Source organism: Lutra lutra, chromosome 5 (genome assembly GCF_902655055.1).
Source record: "Lutra lutra chromosome 5, mLutLut1.2, whole genome shotgun sequence".
In the NCBI taxonomy this organism is placed as follows: Eukaryota; Metazoa; Chordata; class Mammalia; order Carnivora; family Mustelidae; genus Lutra; species Lutra lutra.
In genome coordinates, this window is record NC_062282.1 from 120005713 (window position 1) to 120024224 (window position 18512).

General features: G+C 34.7%; 1 protein-coding gene across 17 annotated transcripts in view; it reads right to left on the reverse strand.

Moving 5' to 3' along the window:
- MCTP1 (multiple C2 and transmembrane domain containing 1) overlaps positions 1-18512 on the reverse strand; it is a 521742-nt gene that overhangs the window by 218624 nt on the left and 284606 nt on the right. For 10 of the 17 annotated variants that reach the window (XR_007127466.1, XM_047730108.1, XM_047730110.1 and 7 more), the window contains exons 6-7: positions 11411-11449; positions 2715-2774 (exon numbers count right to left, since the gene is read on the reverse strand). The exons of 1 other annotated variant lie outside the window; for it this stretch is intronic. Coding sequence is in view for 15 of the 16 variants with exons in the window: in XM_047730108.1 (XP_047586064.1) it covers positions 2715-2774; positions 11411-11449 (99 nt within the window). In the remaining variant the exon portion in view is untranslated. The remainder of the gene's footprint in view (positions 1-2714; positions 2775-11410; positions 11450-18512) is intronic. 6 more of the 17 variants (XM_047730107.1, XM_047730102.1, XM_047730098.1 and 3 more) reach the window with 2 other exon arrangements.

Here is an 18512-nt window from a genome sequence, read left to right on the forward strand (position 1 = left end):
TGAAATTCTTAGAAGCATCCAGGTGACTTCACAAAATGTTTGTTGCTTTCATGAGAAACTTGGTATTCACCATACTCATTGCTTAATGTTTTGTGTCCTAAGATATCATGTTTTGATGAATTATAAATGTCATGGCTTTGGAAAATTACAGTTATCTATCACTTCCGGCTTTTCTATTATTTTCCTCTCAAGAAAGTTAAGATCTCTCAAGTAGCCCTGACATTTACTAAGCAAGTTCTCACCAGGATTCAGTTTCACTCAATGTAATTCAGTTGTTTCTTCCAGAACACCAGTACTGATCCTTATAAATAAGCTGATAAAAACTCACAAAACACCACATATGCTCCTCAGGTAAGATTTTATCTGTATTGAGGTTTTCTGCATATCTGAAAATGTCTGTGAAAATCTCCCTTCATCCACATCTTCTCTAGGAGTTAATCACAGTATAAATGGTACCTGGGCAAAGAGCAATGAGGTTGGTCATGAGAGTGACCTTGGAATGTGAATATGAAGGATGCTACTCATCCAAGGTAGACTGGATCACTGATTTCCTGCTTCTGTAAGAATTCTGAGTCTCAAACATAGCAACACCTCGGCCCTTCAACACATCCATCTATCAGTGGGGTAAGGAGCTGTGGGGGAGAAGGGTTATAAATGCAAGAAGAATCTGAAAGGGGGTCACTGAAGACAAATAAGGGAAGGGCTCTATTTTTACATCACATTTGTATTCATCATTGACTCGAAAAGGAACTCAGTTGCTTTAAACAATTGTATCTATGATATTCTTAGAAAGAAAAATATAGGTCCTGGTGTGTCATCCCATTCTCGGGTACATAAGGTCAGTGGGATCACTTCTCTGGGCCTTAGTCTCCTCAGTGATAAAACAAATGACCCCTAAAAGGTTCTGCCTTCATGACTCACTTTGTTAGTTACTCAACAAATGCTCAGAAGAAAAGACATTAGATTTCTGTGCCTAAAATACAAAAAGGTTATATTTTAAATTTGTGTATTTCTTATTCTAAAATGAGACAGTTCAAGAGATTGAGAAAGGTTAGTAAGGAGCATTTGAGGATTAAAAAAAGAATATTGAAGGAGGAACATAACCACATGGAAAGTACTGGTACGTGGAATACTAATTTGGAAGTTGCAAAGTGGAAAGATGTTGAAAGAACCATTGGGTGGGAAATCCTTAAAAATGGTTATCCATGCAATTGATCCTGGTAGCAAGGCTTCGTTCATATGATCAGTTTGCAAGCTGGCTGCATACTGAAAAAATTCAACACAGAACACTCCTAAATTCTGCTCTCTTGGCAAAGAAGTATACAGTATGAATTCACTATATTTGTGGGGCTCAAGAAAACAGAGACTAAATTTTTGCCAAAAGCCAAATTCCACTTAAGGTAATGTGACATTTCAAGAGCAGTCGTTCTGCGTTTTCATGGATAATGCAAGAACATATCAAAGAAATTATTATTTTAGCAAAGACACAGAATGACATCGTGAAGGCAGCCATCAGTAGACTGAAAGGAAATGAAGATGTTATAATCTTTTTTTTTTTTTAAAGATTTTATTTATTTATTTGACAGAGAGAGATCACAAGTAGGCAGAGAGGCAGGCAGAGAGAGAGATGGGGAAGCAGGCTCCCTGCCAAGCAGAGAGCCCGATGCAGGGCTCGATCCCAGGATCCTGGGATCATGACCTGAGCTGAAGGCAGAGGCTTTAACCCACTGAGCCACCCAGGCGCCCCAAGATGCTATAAATCATTAAAATAAGCTCGCACCAATAAAATACTGAAAAAAAAAAAGTGTGCGTGGAGGGAGCATAGGATGAAAACAGGTATACTGGCTCAATGCATGACTTAATCCAGTGCTGGCCAGTCTGCTTAAAAGACCCTGCAACAAATCTTAAAGTTCTAAAGGGGAAAGGTAGTTTTCTGTCACGAGCAGTTTCATAGCCTAGTAAAGAAAATGGCAAGACCTGACGAGTGTAGCATTTTCACTGAAGTATCTAATGCTAGGTAATCATGTACCAAGTGTGAATTTTCAAAGAAAGAAGGAAACTCTAGGCAAACTAGTAAGAGCATTTGTAATAAATTGTGCTGCACATGATGCAGAGTTAGAGAAGAGCAAAAAGGATGACAGAGCTCGTTATGTGTAAGTCATGAAAGAGTAAATCACATTAAATTGCAATGGCATTTAAAACAAATTCTCTGTAGAATTTTCACTTTTTTTTCTGTATTTAAATCAAAAGCAGAGTTGCTGCTTTCTAATTCATAAGTTTTTTTTCCAAAGAAAGAACACTGATTATCTAGTATGTATATAGTATAAGATCACTGTAAGGGAAGTAAATCTCTCTCTAACAGATGGAGCAGATTTTACAAGAAGGGAAAAAAAGAAACTGAATGGACCCTATAGACAGCACCCTCATCTTTCTGGAAGGGTTGTGGGCCTCTAGTTGGCAAGATTTGGGGATAAACTTGCCCACAAAGAACTGACTTCAAAGCAATATATATTCAGTATATGAAGTTCTTAGTTTTTACACATGAAGAAGAGTCACCCTAATGGCTTGGAATAAAAGTTAATAAAGAAGGCCAATTGAATACATTTTTCTGAGAGCTTATTTTAAAAAGTGAATTTCCTATTCCATATTTAACTTTCAAAATTACTATTCAAAACCAAAGTCAAGAATATTAATATAAAGGGTGTAGACATTACCCTCCAAAAGAAAGACTTCACAGAGAAATAAGATCCAACCACTTCATTTTCTGAGAGATCCTAAAAACAAACAAATATTTAGCTACATTTTGAGGTGTTTTTGAGAAGAATTAATTAACCCAGCAAAACAAAATGAACAAAACCCCAACGTTATTCCCTTGAGTAAATTAAAGTTTGTTTGTTTGTTTTTTTGGTCTTATTCTTATCCGGTATCAATGGTAGTAAGTTTGGAAAGGATTCTTTCTGTCATTTTTAAAGAATCTACTTACCTCTTTATTCTTAAGTTAATATTACATCTCAGATTCTAACACATTTTTTTAGAAAGTAGGATTGTTCAAACACACTTTAAGATTCTGAAGGAAGTCAGATGATATCCTCCTTTTAACAAAACAAGTTAAGAGCATAGACCTTCAGAGCATTTTTAAAGAATGAGCATAGAAATCTTATTTAACAACACACACATAGTCAAATTTGGTTTAATGCCTTATAAAATTTCCCAGTTTTATGATATAATATAGAATACAGATAATATAAGTTAACGTAAGCTCCGTAAAAGTAATTTTGGCAAGAAATGAATACTGAGCAGAGTGGCAACCGGGCTGAGAACAAAGTCACAGATTCATGTTGGATATTTTATTACTAATCCCCAGACTTTCATAAAGTGAAATCAAGTTGACTTTAGGAAATCAAAACCATAGTTGCTCATTTTAAGGAGAACATTTGCATTTGCATGCATCCTTTACCCTTGAATGTTTTGCATCCTGTCTCTGGATGTCAGTTATGGTAAAATTATGGGAAACTGGGGACGCTGATGGGGCAGGATGAATGTGGACATCATGATGAAGAGGATGAGGTTTTGTAACTTATTTGATTACTCCATGATTTTGTGTTAGCACCTAAGATAGTGGTCCAGCACCCCACATGTTGCCTATTGTATAGTAGATGCTCAATAAATAATCTGTTGACTTTAGTCACTTGGAGTTTCATTTGGTTAGGCATAGATATTCCTTCCAAACATGATACCAAAAGTCATACCAGAAAATAATAGTGAACTAAAATATTTAAGGTGTGCAGCAAGTTGAATAAATTTAGAACTAGAGTTACACCAGAGATCATCTATATAATCTGCCTGTTGTTTTTTTTTTTAATATGAAACCTATTTCTCAAGAAAATTATTTCAGTTGTCCAAGCTCCCTGCATAGGATTTGGTTAGGTAGCATGGCCAATGTCAGAGGTGACTGGGAAAAAGTCTGGAGTTTAAGACATCATTTTACTGTCATTGCTAAGATATAATTCATTTTTACAGCTTTGGTTCTCATCTGTCACACTTAGCACACTGTCATTTCAGTATCTAAACAAAACAAAACAAAACAAACAAAAAAACCAAATCTCTTAAAAAACACATTTACATTTGGACATTGGGGCATGAAACTTAGATGGAATGATTGCAGGCTTTTTCAATGCTGAACATGGTTTAACTAAAAAAAATCTCATTCTAGCTTTTACAAAAGATGTGTGCTTTTCCTTTTGCATTGCCCATTCTCTCCTTCCTTTGATTTCCAACTCTTTTGTAATTAAGCAGCATGTTAAGCAACATGTGGGAAATTTAATTTAAAAGTATCAGATTAAAGACACTGAAATCTTGGAGTCTCCAAGTAATTTCCCCAGAGCCAATAACACAAGTTACGTAACTAACAGTGAGTTTTATCTCAATGTAAAATGTGTTAAGGCAATACTAAGGCAACTTAAATGGGTGTGAAAGTATTGGCTTTAGACTCAAGACAGTTATAACAAACAATATGACCACCAAACATTTAAAAGTCTTGTTAATTCATTTAAAGGTTAGGTGGTCTAAAGTGACTGATGTTGAAACTGTACCGATTACGTACTCCCCATTCTTCCTCAGATGAATACAGAAGTTAATGACCTAATTCTGTGAGTAGTATGCAAAGAGCAAGAGGAGAATGATGAATTTTGTCTGTGTGTGTGTTGGTGGGGGGTTTAATGATCAAGATTTAGAACTTAGGTTTCTCTGTTAAAATTTGAGAAACAAAAATATTAGCCGCATTTGGATCCACTGAAGTCTCTAGGCTGTGCTCTTCCTGCTATGTTTAATTACTTCTGCCATTATTCATCAACTAAAATTTATATTTCATTTTACAACCTGCATTCTCATGTAAATTTAGGCCTTTATTTCAAATGGAACAACTTAATCTTCCTCTGGACCCTTATGCCATCCATTGCCCTAATGAATATAAACTCCACGGCAGACGAGGCAAGGCTTTCTTTTCATGAGAGTTTCTAATAAGAACAACAACAACAATAAGACACCTGACATTATGATAAAGAGTTCTAAAAAAAAAAAAAAGGGATTTTATTATGAGGGCAAGAAAAACCAAATGTGAATTTCAGAGAAGACCAGTCTTTCATCATGATTGGAGAAGTTTAGTTATGCTTCAGTCTCCATTGAGACAAGAAGTTGATAAGTGAGGGAAAGTACCATTTCAAAAGTGCTAAAATTATAAAGTAAGAGCAAAAGGAAGCCAAACACAAAAAAACAGAAGCATCAAGTTAATAAAGGAAAATTACTGAAGTTATCCTGAATAATGAATTGCGGTCTATTTCTGCTGAGGCTTTGAATTTATGAAAGTAACAAGATCCACTGGTAATACCTTATTTAAATCCATTTTTTGTCTCTAAAACACTAAGAACATTTATCCTCAAAGATCAAAAATCCCACTATGAATCTAAAAAATAACAAGATTTTAAATTTAAAAATCTAAAAGATACACTTTTTCTCTAGAGAAATAAAACAAAAGAACAGTTAACTTCTTTCCTAACAAAATGAATATGATGCTGTTTTCAGCCTTGTATTTAAATAAATCATAAAAACCTTTAAGGACTTTGTCATCAGATGAACAAAGATTAGCCACTAAATTTCAATTAATAGTGTTTTTTTAAAATCAGCCTTAATGTGTACAGGCCTTTAAACATTTTGCTTGCTTATTATAATTCAGCAATTCTTCAATACTTGAACACTCACCACAGATTTGAAGCCTGAGATTCAAGGGTGGGAGTCAAGCCAGGTTGCACTCACATTCCACAACATATTTTAATAGGAACGCAATTTCCTTTCATCAGTAACTCTCTGGGCATTTACAAGGTTAAAAATAAGTAAATCCATAAGTAAATAATTTTCGTAGGCTTCCCTGGTCTGACTGCAATCACTGTTTATCAAAGCTACGGCTCTTAGATGCTCTCCCATCAAGTTGAATATGCCCATTGATCATCATGTAACTGAAAACAGGGGCATGAAGTAAGTAGAAATTGCGTTGAAATGCTGTTTTCCTGGTTACTCAAATTGGGGTTCATATCATTTATACTAATTAAACACCAACATGAGTCCCTCTGTAACTCCAACTATCCATCTAAATATATCTGACAAGAGAGACAATCTCAGCTCCCCAGAGGACACGTCCTATAACTGAAAGCTGGCCTTGCTTTGTCTTTCATTTTCCTAGAAATTTTAACTTAAATCTGCTATGTGTGTGTGAGTGTGTGTATAAACACATACATACACGCATGTATACTGCTGTCAACCAGGGCTTCGAAAGCGGAATCTTCACAAAATGATTTATTTTCGTTGTGGATATTTTGGGCACTTTAAAACCAATAAATCTCCTCCCAGTCGCATTCAATTGAACACATATATATATACATATACCACATATATACATATATAAGTTAGAGATATCTGATATATATTATATATAGAAATGTATTTCTTTGAATTAGGAGGTGGTGTTATCTCGCAAACCAACCCTTAGTTCCATTATGCTGGAGTCAAGTTGTATTGGTTCCCGCCCTTTGATTAGTCCAGAAAGCATCTTGGGAAATTATCAGCTTGCTGGGTAACACATGTTAGCAATGTGGCGACCAACCAATGACCCACAATTAACCATCTTAGAGCTAGAACGCAGGTGTCACGGCCTCCATGCCCTGCCCGAGATTACATGTTGTCCTTTTGCTTGTGCCAACTCACCCAGATTGGCTCCCTCAAAGACCCACAACATTTAAAAAATTCAACAAGAGTGGTCACATACATGTAAAGCCACTGTTACAGCAAATCCCTGGAGTTATGAATTTTAATATGTAAAAATGTATGATATTTTATACCTATGGGAAAATATTGTCAAAAACAGCAAGAAAAAATGTCATCTCCACATAAAACTTAACTGGCTCTGTGTATTTTGTGGGATAATCAGATATTTTACTGGCATGATGCTATCTCTATTTTAAATAAACTTACAAAACTTACAAATTTTAGGAGTTTAGTGATTGAGGGAAAAATAGTCTTTTATAGTAGAAATGCTCATGTTATTCGCCCTTTGGAATCTCAAAAGCCTTAATTATCAGGTTGCATTTTGGAATCTCAAAAGCCTTAATTATGAGATTGTCTTGATAGCATTCCCAAATAATACAGATTTGGGAGTATAAGCAGTGGTAGGGATTTCTAAAGGAATTACATATTTCCTTTGAAAATCTATAAACCATCTATTTTTTTCCAAGGCATATGCATAATAATTTGAAATGAGACCCCAAAGAAAAGCCCTTTGGGTGACTCACAGTTGAGAGAGCCAATGACCAAGAAAGTCTGCATGTTTTGCAAGTTTTAAAAAATCATCTATTTATTATCAGGATACGAGGCCTTTGGAGAAAGAACCTGATAATTATTAAATAATGACTTTTTTTCCCCCCACTATGTCAGACTGACTGTGTGAGATACTTAAAAATGCGTTAATCTGTTTCTCTGGCGTTTCTTAAATTAAAGCACTTAGAGGTTTTCACTGATGCATTTTTAAAGTGTCATCCAAGGTGTCAGCTTTAACTACGCCCTGCAGACTTAGAGTTGAAAGTGTTCTCTAGTTTAAATTAACAATATCCTTGCCAAAAGTCTTATTAAAAATTGCTTCATTCACCAGTGAATAAAGTGTTTTATAGTTCATTAAAATTATGCTAAATGATTATAATAAAATCTTTATAAAAAAGATATATTACTAAAAAAATAAGCCATCAAGTAACAGAAGATATGCTAATGAGACATGATCACATAGTCCATATTACATTATTCAAAGGATGAACTCTTCTTAAAACATTTCTAAACTGTTATTGTTGAGAATATGAATTGCGGTGTGTATATCTTTGTATTACCACAATGGCTATGTCTCATGTAATTAAAGTGATTTATTGAAAGTGCATAAGTTTATTATCACACTCATTGATAAACCAATTCTTCTCCATTAAAACACACACACACACACACACAATGTAGTATAAAATCATTTCTGCTTATTGTCTGTCTTATAGAGAAAATTTTTTCATTATTATTTTCTATTTTTTGTTTGACCTCGCAGAATTTATTCATAAAACACATATACATCTTCTCTTCTGAGCTCATGAAACTTTCTTGTTGAATAATTTAACCTTAGAATAAATTATCAATGATAAGCTTCTTCTAAAGAATAAAATATTGCAATAATTCAAAGCATTACCATTTCTCTGCCAAAATGCATTTTGTCATGTAAGTATAACTCTTTGACCAGGATAATTATTCAGTTGCCCAAGTTTAGGGAGACATTGATCCCTTTCTTCTTAAAATAACGTTTTTCTATAACAGCTGAGTGTGAGGCAGGATTAGCATGGAAAGTAAGTTTGTGGAAAACCAGAAGGAGAATTTTAAAGGATGTTATCATCCCCAGAAGAGGAGATATGATGGAATTCATAATTATTTACTGGTTAACATACCATTCAAATATAGCAAATATTTAATCTTAATATTTAGTCTTGCTTCTCAGAGGTAAACGCAGGTGTATTTCTTTTCCTACTTGTCTTTGGATGGTAACATAATTATGCCAAATAATATGTAAGCCAGTCTTGAACAGCAGTTACAATTCCCTGTCCTCAAGATGGCTATTCAGCTCTTGTTTTCAATAGTATATACAATCCTGCATTGTAAGAGTGCCACCAATAATATAATTTCCATGGAAATTGATCATCGGCAAGATGATGAAAATGATGAACAGATATTTAAGTAATGGGAAACCCCATGAGCTGATTCACTTGTATACCGGGGAGATGTGCATATTTAAAAAATAACTATGCCAACTTAGTTTTCCCTGTCTTTGGTTATGTCACTTCTGAAAACAAAAGCAAACTCATTCCTAGAGAGAATATCTAGCAATGTTAACTGAGTTTGTTTAAGTCTTGGCCAGAAAGTTCATAATTCTCAGGCTTTATAATCACCATGGTACTCGCAGACAGGCTTCATATCAAAGCCCTGCTATAGAAAAGCAGGAGACCTCATTCTCATAAATCAAGGTTCCAAAGATGAAAATGACCTGTTTATATGAAAAATTCACCTTTGGCTTTGAGGACAGTTGTATCAAATATAAAATACCTATATTTAAAGGTAATGCAAATAAACCATATCTTTTTTCCAAAAATAGAAGAAAAAGATGTAGACACAAGGACATTTAAGGGGAAGGTTGAAATAATTAGAAAAGGGATACATAATAGTAACATAGTAGTTCATAATGCTACATAGTATGGTACTCATCCCTGAGTTTCTCCAGAAGCACAATTTGCTTGAACATCATCCTTCCTCCTTTAATCCTTGGAGGATGGAACTAGGGAAGCAGTTTCAGGGTGTGTGTGTGAAGGATGGCGGACTATGTGGTCATTGAAGTTACAAACTTTCCCCAGGTTTTGAATTTGACACTTTGTTCTTATCATACTAATATGGATGAACACAGCAAATGTTTTAGGGGACAGTGATGATTTGAATGAATTACCAGGTGTTCAGTATGTTCCCATAGAAAAAAACCAAATGAGTGAACTGATTTTCCTTTACTCAGCATTCAATATCCCTATTAAAATTTATACAACTGAAACTCCCTTAGGCTAAAAACCCAAAAGACATATTACCATATGAACTAAAAATAATCTGCCAAGGACCCCAACAAGTGCAGAGCTAGACTCAGGGAATCCTATATCTTCAACGGTGAGCCAGAAAAATGTACCAGTCTAACAGTACAAATAGATTACTAATAGTAAATTAAGACTTCAAGAACTTTAGATGTAAAAATAGTGTTGAACAGATATTTATTATTCATTTTATTTTTTTGTTGAGCAAAGGAAAAGATGTAGATTTACGTTTATTTAGTTTATGTTTAAAATTAAATTTAAATATGAACTAAAGTGTTTAAAGAAGAATCTTTATATTTGTTCTTTCTTTTATACTACAATAAAATGGATCATTCTTACTAATTAATACAAAATACTATATAACATCCTGCTCTAGTATTATGTCTTAACTACATCTGGAAGAGAAAATATTGATATATATTAAGGTATTACATCATTTTTACACACATTTGTCATAATATAGACACAGAATGAGGAAAGTCAAATTACATGACTTTTAAAAAATTCATATTTTTCAGATAATACTAACTTTGAAGTAAATTACAAAGAAAAACATGTAATACAAACATGAACAGTGCAAACTTCTTTTTAAGACTCTTTGAAACTTTATTTTGGTCAATAACACAGTGAATACTAAGTCAGAAATACTCAGCAATTTTCTTTAATAGATGCTTTTCACTTTATTAAAATGTAAAGGTGATTTTTAACATGGCCCTGACCTTTTTGTGAGCCAAGTTATCTTTCAGTCATTAATACTATAAGAATTAAGAGGAAACTGTACAGTAAGAAATACTTATTAAAGAAAATTCAGAATTATCATAAATATAAAAACATGTTGATGTATTTTCTAAATTCACAGTTATTAAAAATGACAAAATTAAAGAAAAATTTAAGTAATAGCATGATTCAATCAGAATGGGAAAAAAAAAAGATCGTCATGTTCCAGGGTCTAAAAAAATTACCCACTATTAAAAATGAATAGTGACCTTATAAATAGAAATTTGAGCAAAACAGATCTTTACAAATAAAATCCCTTTATTTCAAGGACTTTGCATATAAAAGTCAGTTTCATCTTGCTATTTATTTATGTCCAAGAGTGGTACGGCTACTGAACAAATGAGATGCTTAGTTTATATCTTATATATTTTACAAATTATAAGAAGAGCCAGGTCTTTGAAAGTTACAGGAACTACAAACTCCTCTCACTCCCAAGAGCCATTTATTTCTTGAAGTGAGAAGAGGCCATGATGGAAAACTCTTCTCAGTATAGACTCCAAAGACGTAGCACTGGAGGGATTTTGAGTTAAGAAAACCTCAGACTCCATTCTCAGTGAACAACGACAGAGAGTTACATGAATCTTCCTTCTTTCTGGAGTGGTCTCTACCCTAATCCAACCATTTTACTCCTGATCTGGAGCAAAGGCATTTTCTAGACCCTGTGGCACACACAACAGAAACCAGATGCTGAGAATGATGCTGAGAAGGGACCAGGCATTAGCAAGAGGATGATGTGGATATGAGTGAGTTGATCAGTGTGATTTCTAGTTACTTAAGAAGCATCACATGATTTACTTGAAGTTTATGAGAAAAAAAAATAACAAGAGTGATGAAATCCTGTAGTACGGTTTGAAGAGGTGTGAGACAGATTTGGAAATGCAGCTGATAGTTCTTCTCAACAAGAAAAGCTGAAAGATCACATGCTAAGCCATTACCTTACTTGATCTTTTCCAGCTCTTCCTCATTAGCATTGTCTGTAAACGAAATAAAGCATTTTCATTATCTTATCACTCAAGTACAGAATAGGGCAACCAGTGGTTTTCTAGAGGAAGCTTAACATTTAAACAGCAGTTTCCAGCAACGAGTATACAAGACAAAACTTGTTTATCACAGACACACACACACAGCTAGAAGAAGCACCTTTAACATTCAAGCAGTCTTTCTGGTGAGAGTTCACTTGCTTTATTCTTTTGTCGAGAGAAATGAGACAGTATTTTTAAATAGAATGGAAATTTTGAGATATCTTAATTATTGGTTGGGGAAAAAAAAAACAACCTTATTGAGTCTCATGACTGGCAATTGTTCCCTTTGGTGGTGGAGGCTGACAGTGTACGATGACTTTGCCAGGTAACTTTTCTCTTCAAATATGTTTAAGAGTCTGTTGCTTTGATGGCATCCTAGCATTAGCTCTGCTTCCAGTTAATCTTTAACTATATTGGGGTCTACAAATGCGTTCAGTTGTGAAAACCATTGCATTAGTCGATCTTCTTGCTAAATGTTCAGCCATAACATGTCCTTTAAATCAGTTTTTTCTGTGTGTTTCATAGTAAGAAGTAATTATGGCTATAAGTTTAATTTAAAGCTAATGGAAATCTTTAATGAGTGCCCAAGATCAGTGGTCTCTTGCATAAAGTAAGTCGTAAAAATCCAAAGATCTTTTATTCACGCTTCAGTTTTAAATTTTTCTCCATGAATGCTACGGTATTAACTTCCTGATTAACCTCCTTACCCTCTCTTATCTCTAAGGCCGATGAAGTGGAGAATAGGGAGTTTGGAGCAAAGAATATAGCTCATAGAAATGCTTGTCATATTTGTACATCAAGGAAGCATACTGGTGCCTATAAGAACCATACCTCCTTCAGCAGAATTCACTATAAGGCAGGTCCATTTCAGAAACTACTCATAAATTACAAAAATACAAGAAAGAAAAGATTTTAATATAAAATTAAGTCACATAGAAGACAACTTTTGGCCTAAACCAAGACAATGGAATTACGAAGTTCTATGGTAAGAAATGAGAAAAATCATAAAATTGTCAAAGATATGGGATTCATTCCTCTTCTTTGTAGATAGTGGTTTTATAAGTTATACTTTTCCTGTATATCCTCTGTGTTAAATATTGACCAAAATATGGGAGAGTGATAGTTTTCCTAAGGTTGCCATAATTCCTGATATATATATATATATATATATATATATATATATATATATATGAATGGAGCCAGGAAACAGCAAAGCATTGTTATTAAATACTATTTATAGAAACATTTTATATGTTTTCTAAGCACTAATGTGCAATTTATTTTGAAGCAACAAAACCCACCATTGGGGTGTAATCCTGATGATTCACAGACCTGTACCCCTGGGACAAATAGTACATTATATGGTAATTAAAAAAAAAACCAGAGGCGCCTGGGTGGCTCAGTGGGTTAAAGCCTCTGCCTTCAGCTCAGGTCATGGTCCCAGAGTCCTGGGATGGAGCCCCTCATCAGGCTCTCTGCTCGGCGGGGAGCCTGCTTCCTCCTCTCTCTCTCTGCCTGCCTCTCTGCCTACTTGTGATCTCTGTCTGTCAAATAAATAAATAAAATCTTCAAAAAAAAAAAAACAAAAAACAAAAAACAAAACCACCAGTGACTTGGTTAAAAAAAAAACACAAAACCACCATTGGGTTGTGGAGAGGGCCATGTAGTGGTCATGTAATCAATGTTCATTGTTGATCTTAAGCGAGTCATTGTTCTCAGCATCAACATCAACATTACCACCTTCTCCCTGATCACTGAAAGGCAAGTGGAAACCAAATACTTCCATGGTATGCCATATTCATAGACACTCCACCAGCAGATGTAAGATAATAAATGCTCAACTTTCTCAGAAAGCAGAGTTTCAATGAACAAAGAATGGTAATTCCTAGAGGCAATGTTTTGAGTCAAATCAAGTGAGAACAATTAAGTCAGAAAGTCAAATCTCTTAGCTCTTGGCCATTTATCATCACCGTCTGGTTCCTAAGAATCTCCTAAAATTCCATTCTGTAAGAAATGTTATACTATGAAGAAGGGGCTAAGAAATGAGGACGAGTTGAATCTCAGGGCAACACTACTCAGAATGACACACATTCACCACTGCTGCTCAAAACCACATTCCCTGACTTAGAGCCACTACAGGCAATAAACCTTCAAGACATAATTCTAACTATAGGGTTGGTATTTTTTCCTGTCTCTCAAAACTGGCTTTACAAATAGGCGGAAAGGTATCATTTTTCAGAGTTGAGACACTGACACAAACAAACAAAAAATCAATGATTTCCCAGAGCATAAGTGTGAAAGATCTGGCAGTTATGGGCATAAATCCATTATTTTCCTGATTTGGTTTCTAGAAATCTATTATTAGATCCACTGACTCTCTAAGTGTCCCTAGATTTTTAAAATTATTATTTTATTTATTTTTTTCATCATGACAAGTGTATTCTTTAATCCCCATCCCTATTTCACCCAACTTCCCCACCCAGCTCCCCTCTGGTAACCATTAAGTTTGTTCTCTATAGTTAAGAGTCTGTTTCTCGGTTTGTCTCTCTCTCTCTCTTTTTTTCTTTGCCCATTTGTGTTGTTTCTTAAATTCCACATAGGGGGCGCCTGGGTGGCTCAGTGGGTTAAGCCGCTGCCTTCGGCTCAGGTCATGGTCCCGGGTCCTGGGTTCGAGCCCCACGTCGGGCTTTCTGCTCAGCAGGGAGCCTGCTTCCTCCTCTCTCTCTGCCTACCTCTCTGCCTACTTGTGATTTCTCTCTGTCAAATAAATAAATAAAATCTTTAAAAAAAAAATTCCACATAGAAGTGAGGTTATATGTTATTTGTTTCTCTATTGACTGACTTACTTTTGTTTAACATTCTGTACTCTCTAGCTTTAAATGTGTTGTTGCAAATGGCAAGATTTCATTCATTTATATGACTGAATAATATTCCACTGTGTGTATATATATATACCACATCATCTTTATTCATTTATCAATTGATAGACATTCAGACTGCTTCCATAGTTATACTATTGTAAATAACATTGCTATAGACAAGGGGTGCATGTATCCTTTTGAATGAGTGTTTTTGTATTTTGGGGGTAAATATCCAGTAGTGCAATTACCGGATGATAGGGTAGTTCTATTTTTAACTTTTTGAGAAACTTCCATATTGTTTTCCATAATGGCTGCAGCAGTTTGCATTCCCACCAACAGGGCAAGAGGGTTCCTTCTTCTCCACATTCTCTTCAACACATGTTGTTTCTCGTATACATATCTAGAAAAAATGTCCCCACTGCTGATGTCAGAGACATTACTGCCTGTGTTCTCTTCAAGGATTTTTATAGTTTCGGGTCTCACAGTCAGGTCTTAAATCCATTTTGAGTTTATTTTAGTGTATGGTTAAAGAAAGTGATCCCTAGATTTTATAACAAGGTTTCTGCTTCTTGAGCAAAGCCAACCAGCTAAGTATTGGGTTTAAGTATCCCCCTCCCAAGTTTCTTTTTCTTTTTAGATGGTTGGGTTAAGAAAGATTCAATAAAACTGGAAACAGTAGCTAAGAGTTTTAAAAAAGGAGAATTTAACAAACACAGTATTACTACTAATACCTTTGCTATCTGTGAGATGTTAGAGAAGAAAGATTGTTTGGGGAATGTTAAAGATAGGAGATAAAGCAAATTATAGAAAAATAAGATTTACTTTTTGCTCTACGATCTTAATTTCAGCTGAGAAACATATGAATTTGTTTTTGAAAGCACCATTATCTAATATTTTTACAGGATAATCAAACTTCATTAGTAGCTCAACTTTTTTTGAAACCAGTGAAAGAAATAAGTAGTATAAAAATATGGCCTGTGATAGAGCTGTAGAACTGATTATGTTTTCATGAGATTCCACATTCTCAATCCATTTTTTGCTTTATTTTTTATTGTAGTAGTTTTTAGGCAATTACATGGCTACTAAAGATACAATAATCAGAGAATAGCTAGATATTATTGTATAGACATATTATAAAACATTAAATTTTTATAAGTGGATTTTAAAAAAATGTTAGCTATGAAATAATTCAGAAAAATTTGCAAAATAAACCAACATGAAAAAAGTATTTTTTTAATTTGCTAAAGGCCAAATGGGGTCAATTCATATGTTTCTTAAAATCCTCTATTTTTTTTTTAGCTTTAGCCAAGCAATTTGTAGGTCTAGGTTATCTAAGAGAGTGTACAACACAAATTAACTCACTTTTATTTCACAAATTCTCCAATGAAGAAAGCTGTGGATTGAACTCTGCTAGAAAAAGAGCCAGAAAGAACTCAAACACACTATCAGACCAAAATACCATATACAAGACACACATGGATGCACGACATACTTTTGTAGGTTCAAAAACAAGACATGCATTCAAAACAGAAATGACAGCTGTGTCATGCAACTCATCAGCATGCCCCTGCCCCCCATGAAGACTGTGGTTTCTCATACACACAATGCTGGAAACTTAAGGAAATATGTATCTCTATATATCCGTTCACATCTGAGTTTTTTTTTTTAAAGACTCAATGATGAGCTCAATGGAGAAGACTTTAGTATAAGCAATTTTGAAATACTATTGCTATTACTCATACTATACTCCTTAAATTGCTATAATTAGACATTGCATGTTTTAGAGGCTTTTGTAGATTCAGGAGGCTGCTGGGATTTTCAACTCCTTCTTCAGTTTTACTGATTTCCAGAACTGGCAATCAACACAAGGAGAAATCATTCCAACTGCATTATTCATGGCATTTATTGTCAGTATTAAGAGTGCATAAAAAAACCCAAAACAACAAACACAACCCACAAGATAACTGATTTAGAAACTTTAGCACTTTGTGATGTTAAGTACTCTGTATTTCCATTTTATTCCTACTTTCGATAGCATTTTTTTAACATTAATGTTCTATTGCCTATTTGATTGTTAGACTTTGTCACTAGCTCTTGAAAGTCATGCCTTCCATTCTCTATTTTAACACATATAAAATATTTAGCAAAGCTTTGTAAATACAGGCACAAGCATAAACATGTGGTTCTTGGGCTTAAGTCTTAAATCCCAAAAGCTTAACATAGATTATTTCTGTTCTAATAACCAGAGAGCAGAACTCATAATTTTGTTGTGTGAGGATCAATGCAAAAATCATCCTCTATTCCTTTCCTATATATCATGTTAATATTAAATGGAATTGTGAAGACTTTAGTAACTGATTTCTGGCCTGCTGCATTTGAATTTTTCTAAACAAGATTTGTTCCCTGGATAATTTGTGAAAGTTCGGCATACCATTTTCAAGACAGAAATATGTTTTATATTTCAGACATGTAAAAATTTAATTTAAAGATACATTGGATCCCTGATTGTTTTTAACGGAAAAGCTTCAAATATATTCCAGGGAAACATATGGAGCTAATACTAGACATGGTACAAAATGGAGGAAATACAGTGATATGCTTCTAATGCGTTGTCATCATCAAATATCTTCATATTTGATTTTAAGCAGAAGATCATTAATGTACTAATTTTAAGAACTCAAAAGGAAATTAAGTAAGTACTTAATATTGTTTGTGACAATCTCAGGAACTTGAATACTGAGAAGAAGAAAAAAAAACCTTAAAATACCTTTCCCTGGATCTTTAAAGTGTCCCTTCAAATCCTTATAGACATTCATCTGCAACTCATTGAACAACCACTGGTACAGAAAGCTGGACTAGCTTTGAGAGCAGTCCTCAAAGAAAGATAATAAAAAACAATATTTTACATATATATAGTTATATGTATTTATATGTGTGTATATATATATTACATACATATGTAATATATATATGTATGTATATATATAATATATATATATATATATATATATATATTTATTTATTAATTTTTACCAGAAGTGATAGGATAAAGGATGGAGGTGAGGTGAGGTATGTCAGGTAGGACAAGGGACAGGGAAGAAAGCCTAGACTAGAGAGAAGGTAGCTCTGCCAGAGTTTGTATGACTGGGACAGAGGTTACCAGTGAGGGCACACGCGATGCTAATTGGAGAGCTTTAAAGTCCCTCATCAGAAATTTCCATTGAATTAGAGAAATAAACACAGGTCACTGAACTCTTAGAAGAAGAATAAAGAGGACATTATAGGACCTGGCACAATGTTTAAAGATGATCAGTAAATGTTTTTTTGATGCTTGTTCAACCAACAAATGGTCCTTGTTCAGTCTCAAAATCTCATAATTAGTGTTGGTTCAAAGTTTTAGAGACTTTAATGAAATAGCTATAAAACTGTTATATAGAATAAAAAGAAAAGAAAAGAAAAGAGAATTTATGTCTTTGTTAGAAATTTTCATCCTGTAAGCATATGCTTAGAAGCCCTGATTCAAATCTAGGACATCAGACTAGCCAGAATACTGCGGGTGCCATGAGAATGTCTGTAGGGGATCTTTCCTGCTTTCACCCCTCCACGTGAGTCAGTTCACTTCTCCGCTACAGCCCCATGCTCCTCGCTCTTGATCACATTCCCAAGGAGGAGCAAGTGAAACCACACTGGACACCCTTCCTCCACTCCTCACTTGTGACTGGAGGTCAGGATGGTCACCAGCCAGAAGCTGGCTCTGGTATATGCTTCGGCTGTTGTGCTTTTCTGAGGCACTGAGTCCTCACTAAGCTACTTGCTTCTCTGGTGAGAGAGAAGCCAGGAGAAAGTCAAGGCTAGGGTGGGGGTGGGGGGAAGAAGACGTCCTTTCTCAGTTGCCACGGAGGGATGAATCCAGGGCTGTTTGGGACTCTGAAGGGGGAGGGCGCGAAGTAAAGCAGTGAATGAAAAAATACTTGGCAGTAAAGGCTTTTCTTTCAAAAAGCTGGGTAGTCAAAGGGATTTGAGTCAAGAAAACGGCATGATGATTTCAGGAAGAACTCTTTGTCTTAAGGGTAAATGGGGCTGGAGAGAGATGATGAGGAAAACAGAAAAGGAAGAAAAGATGAACAATACCAGATTTTTGATGAGCAACTGTT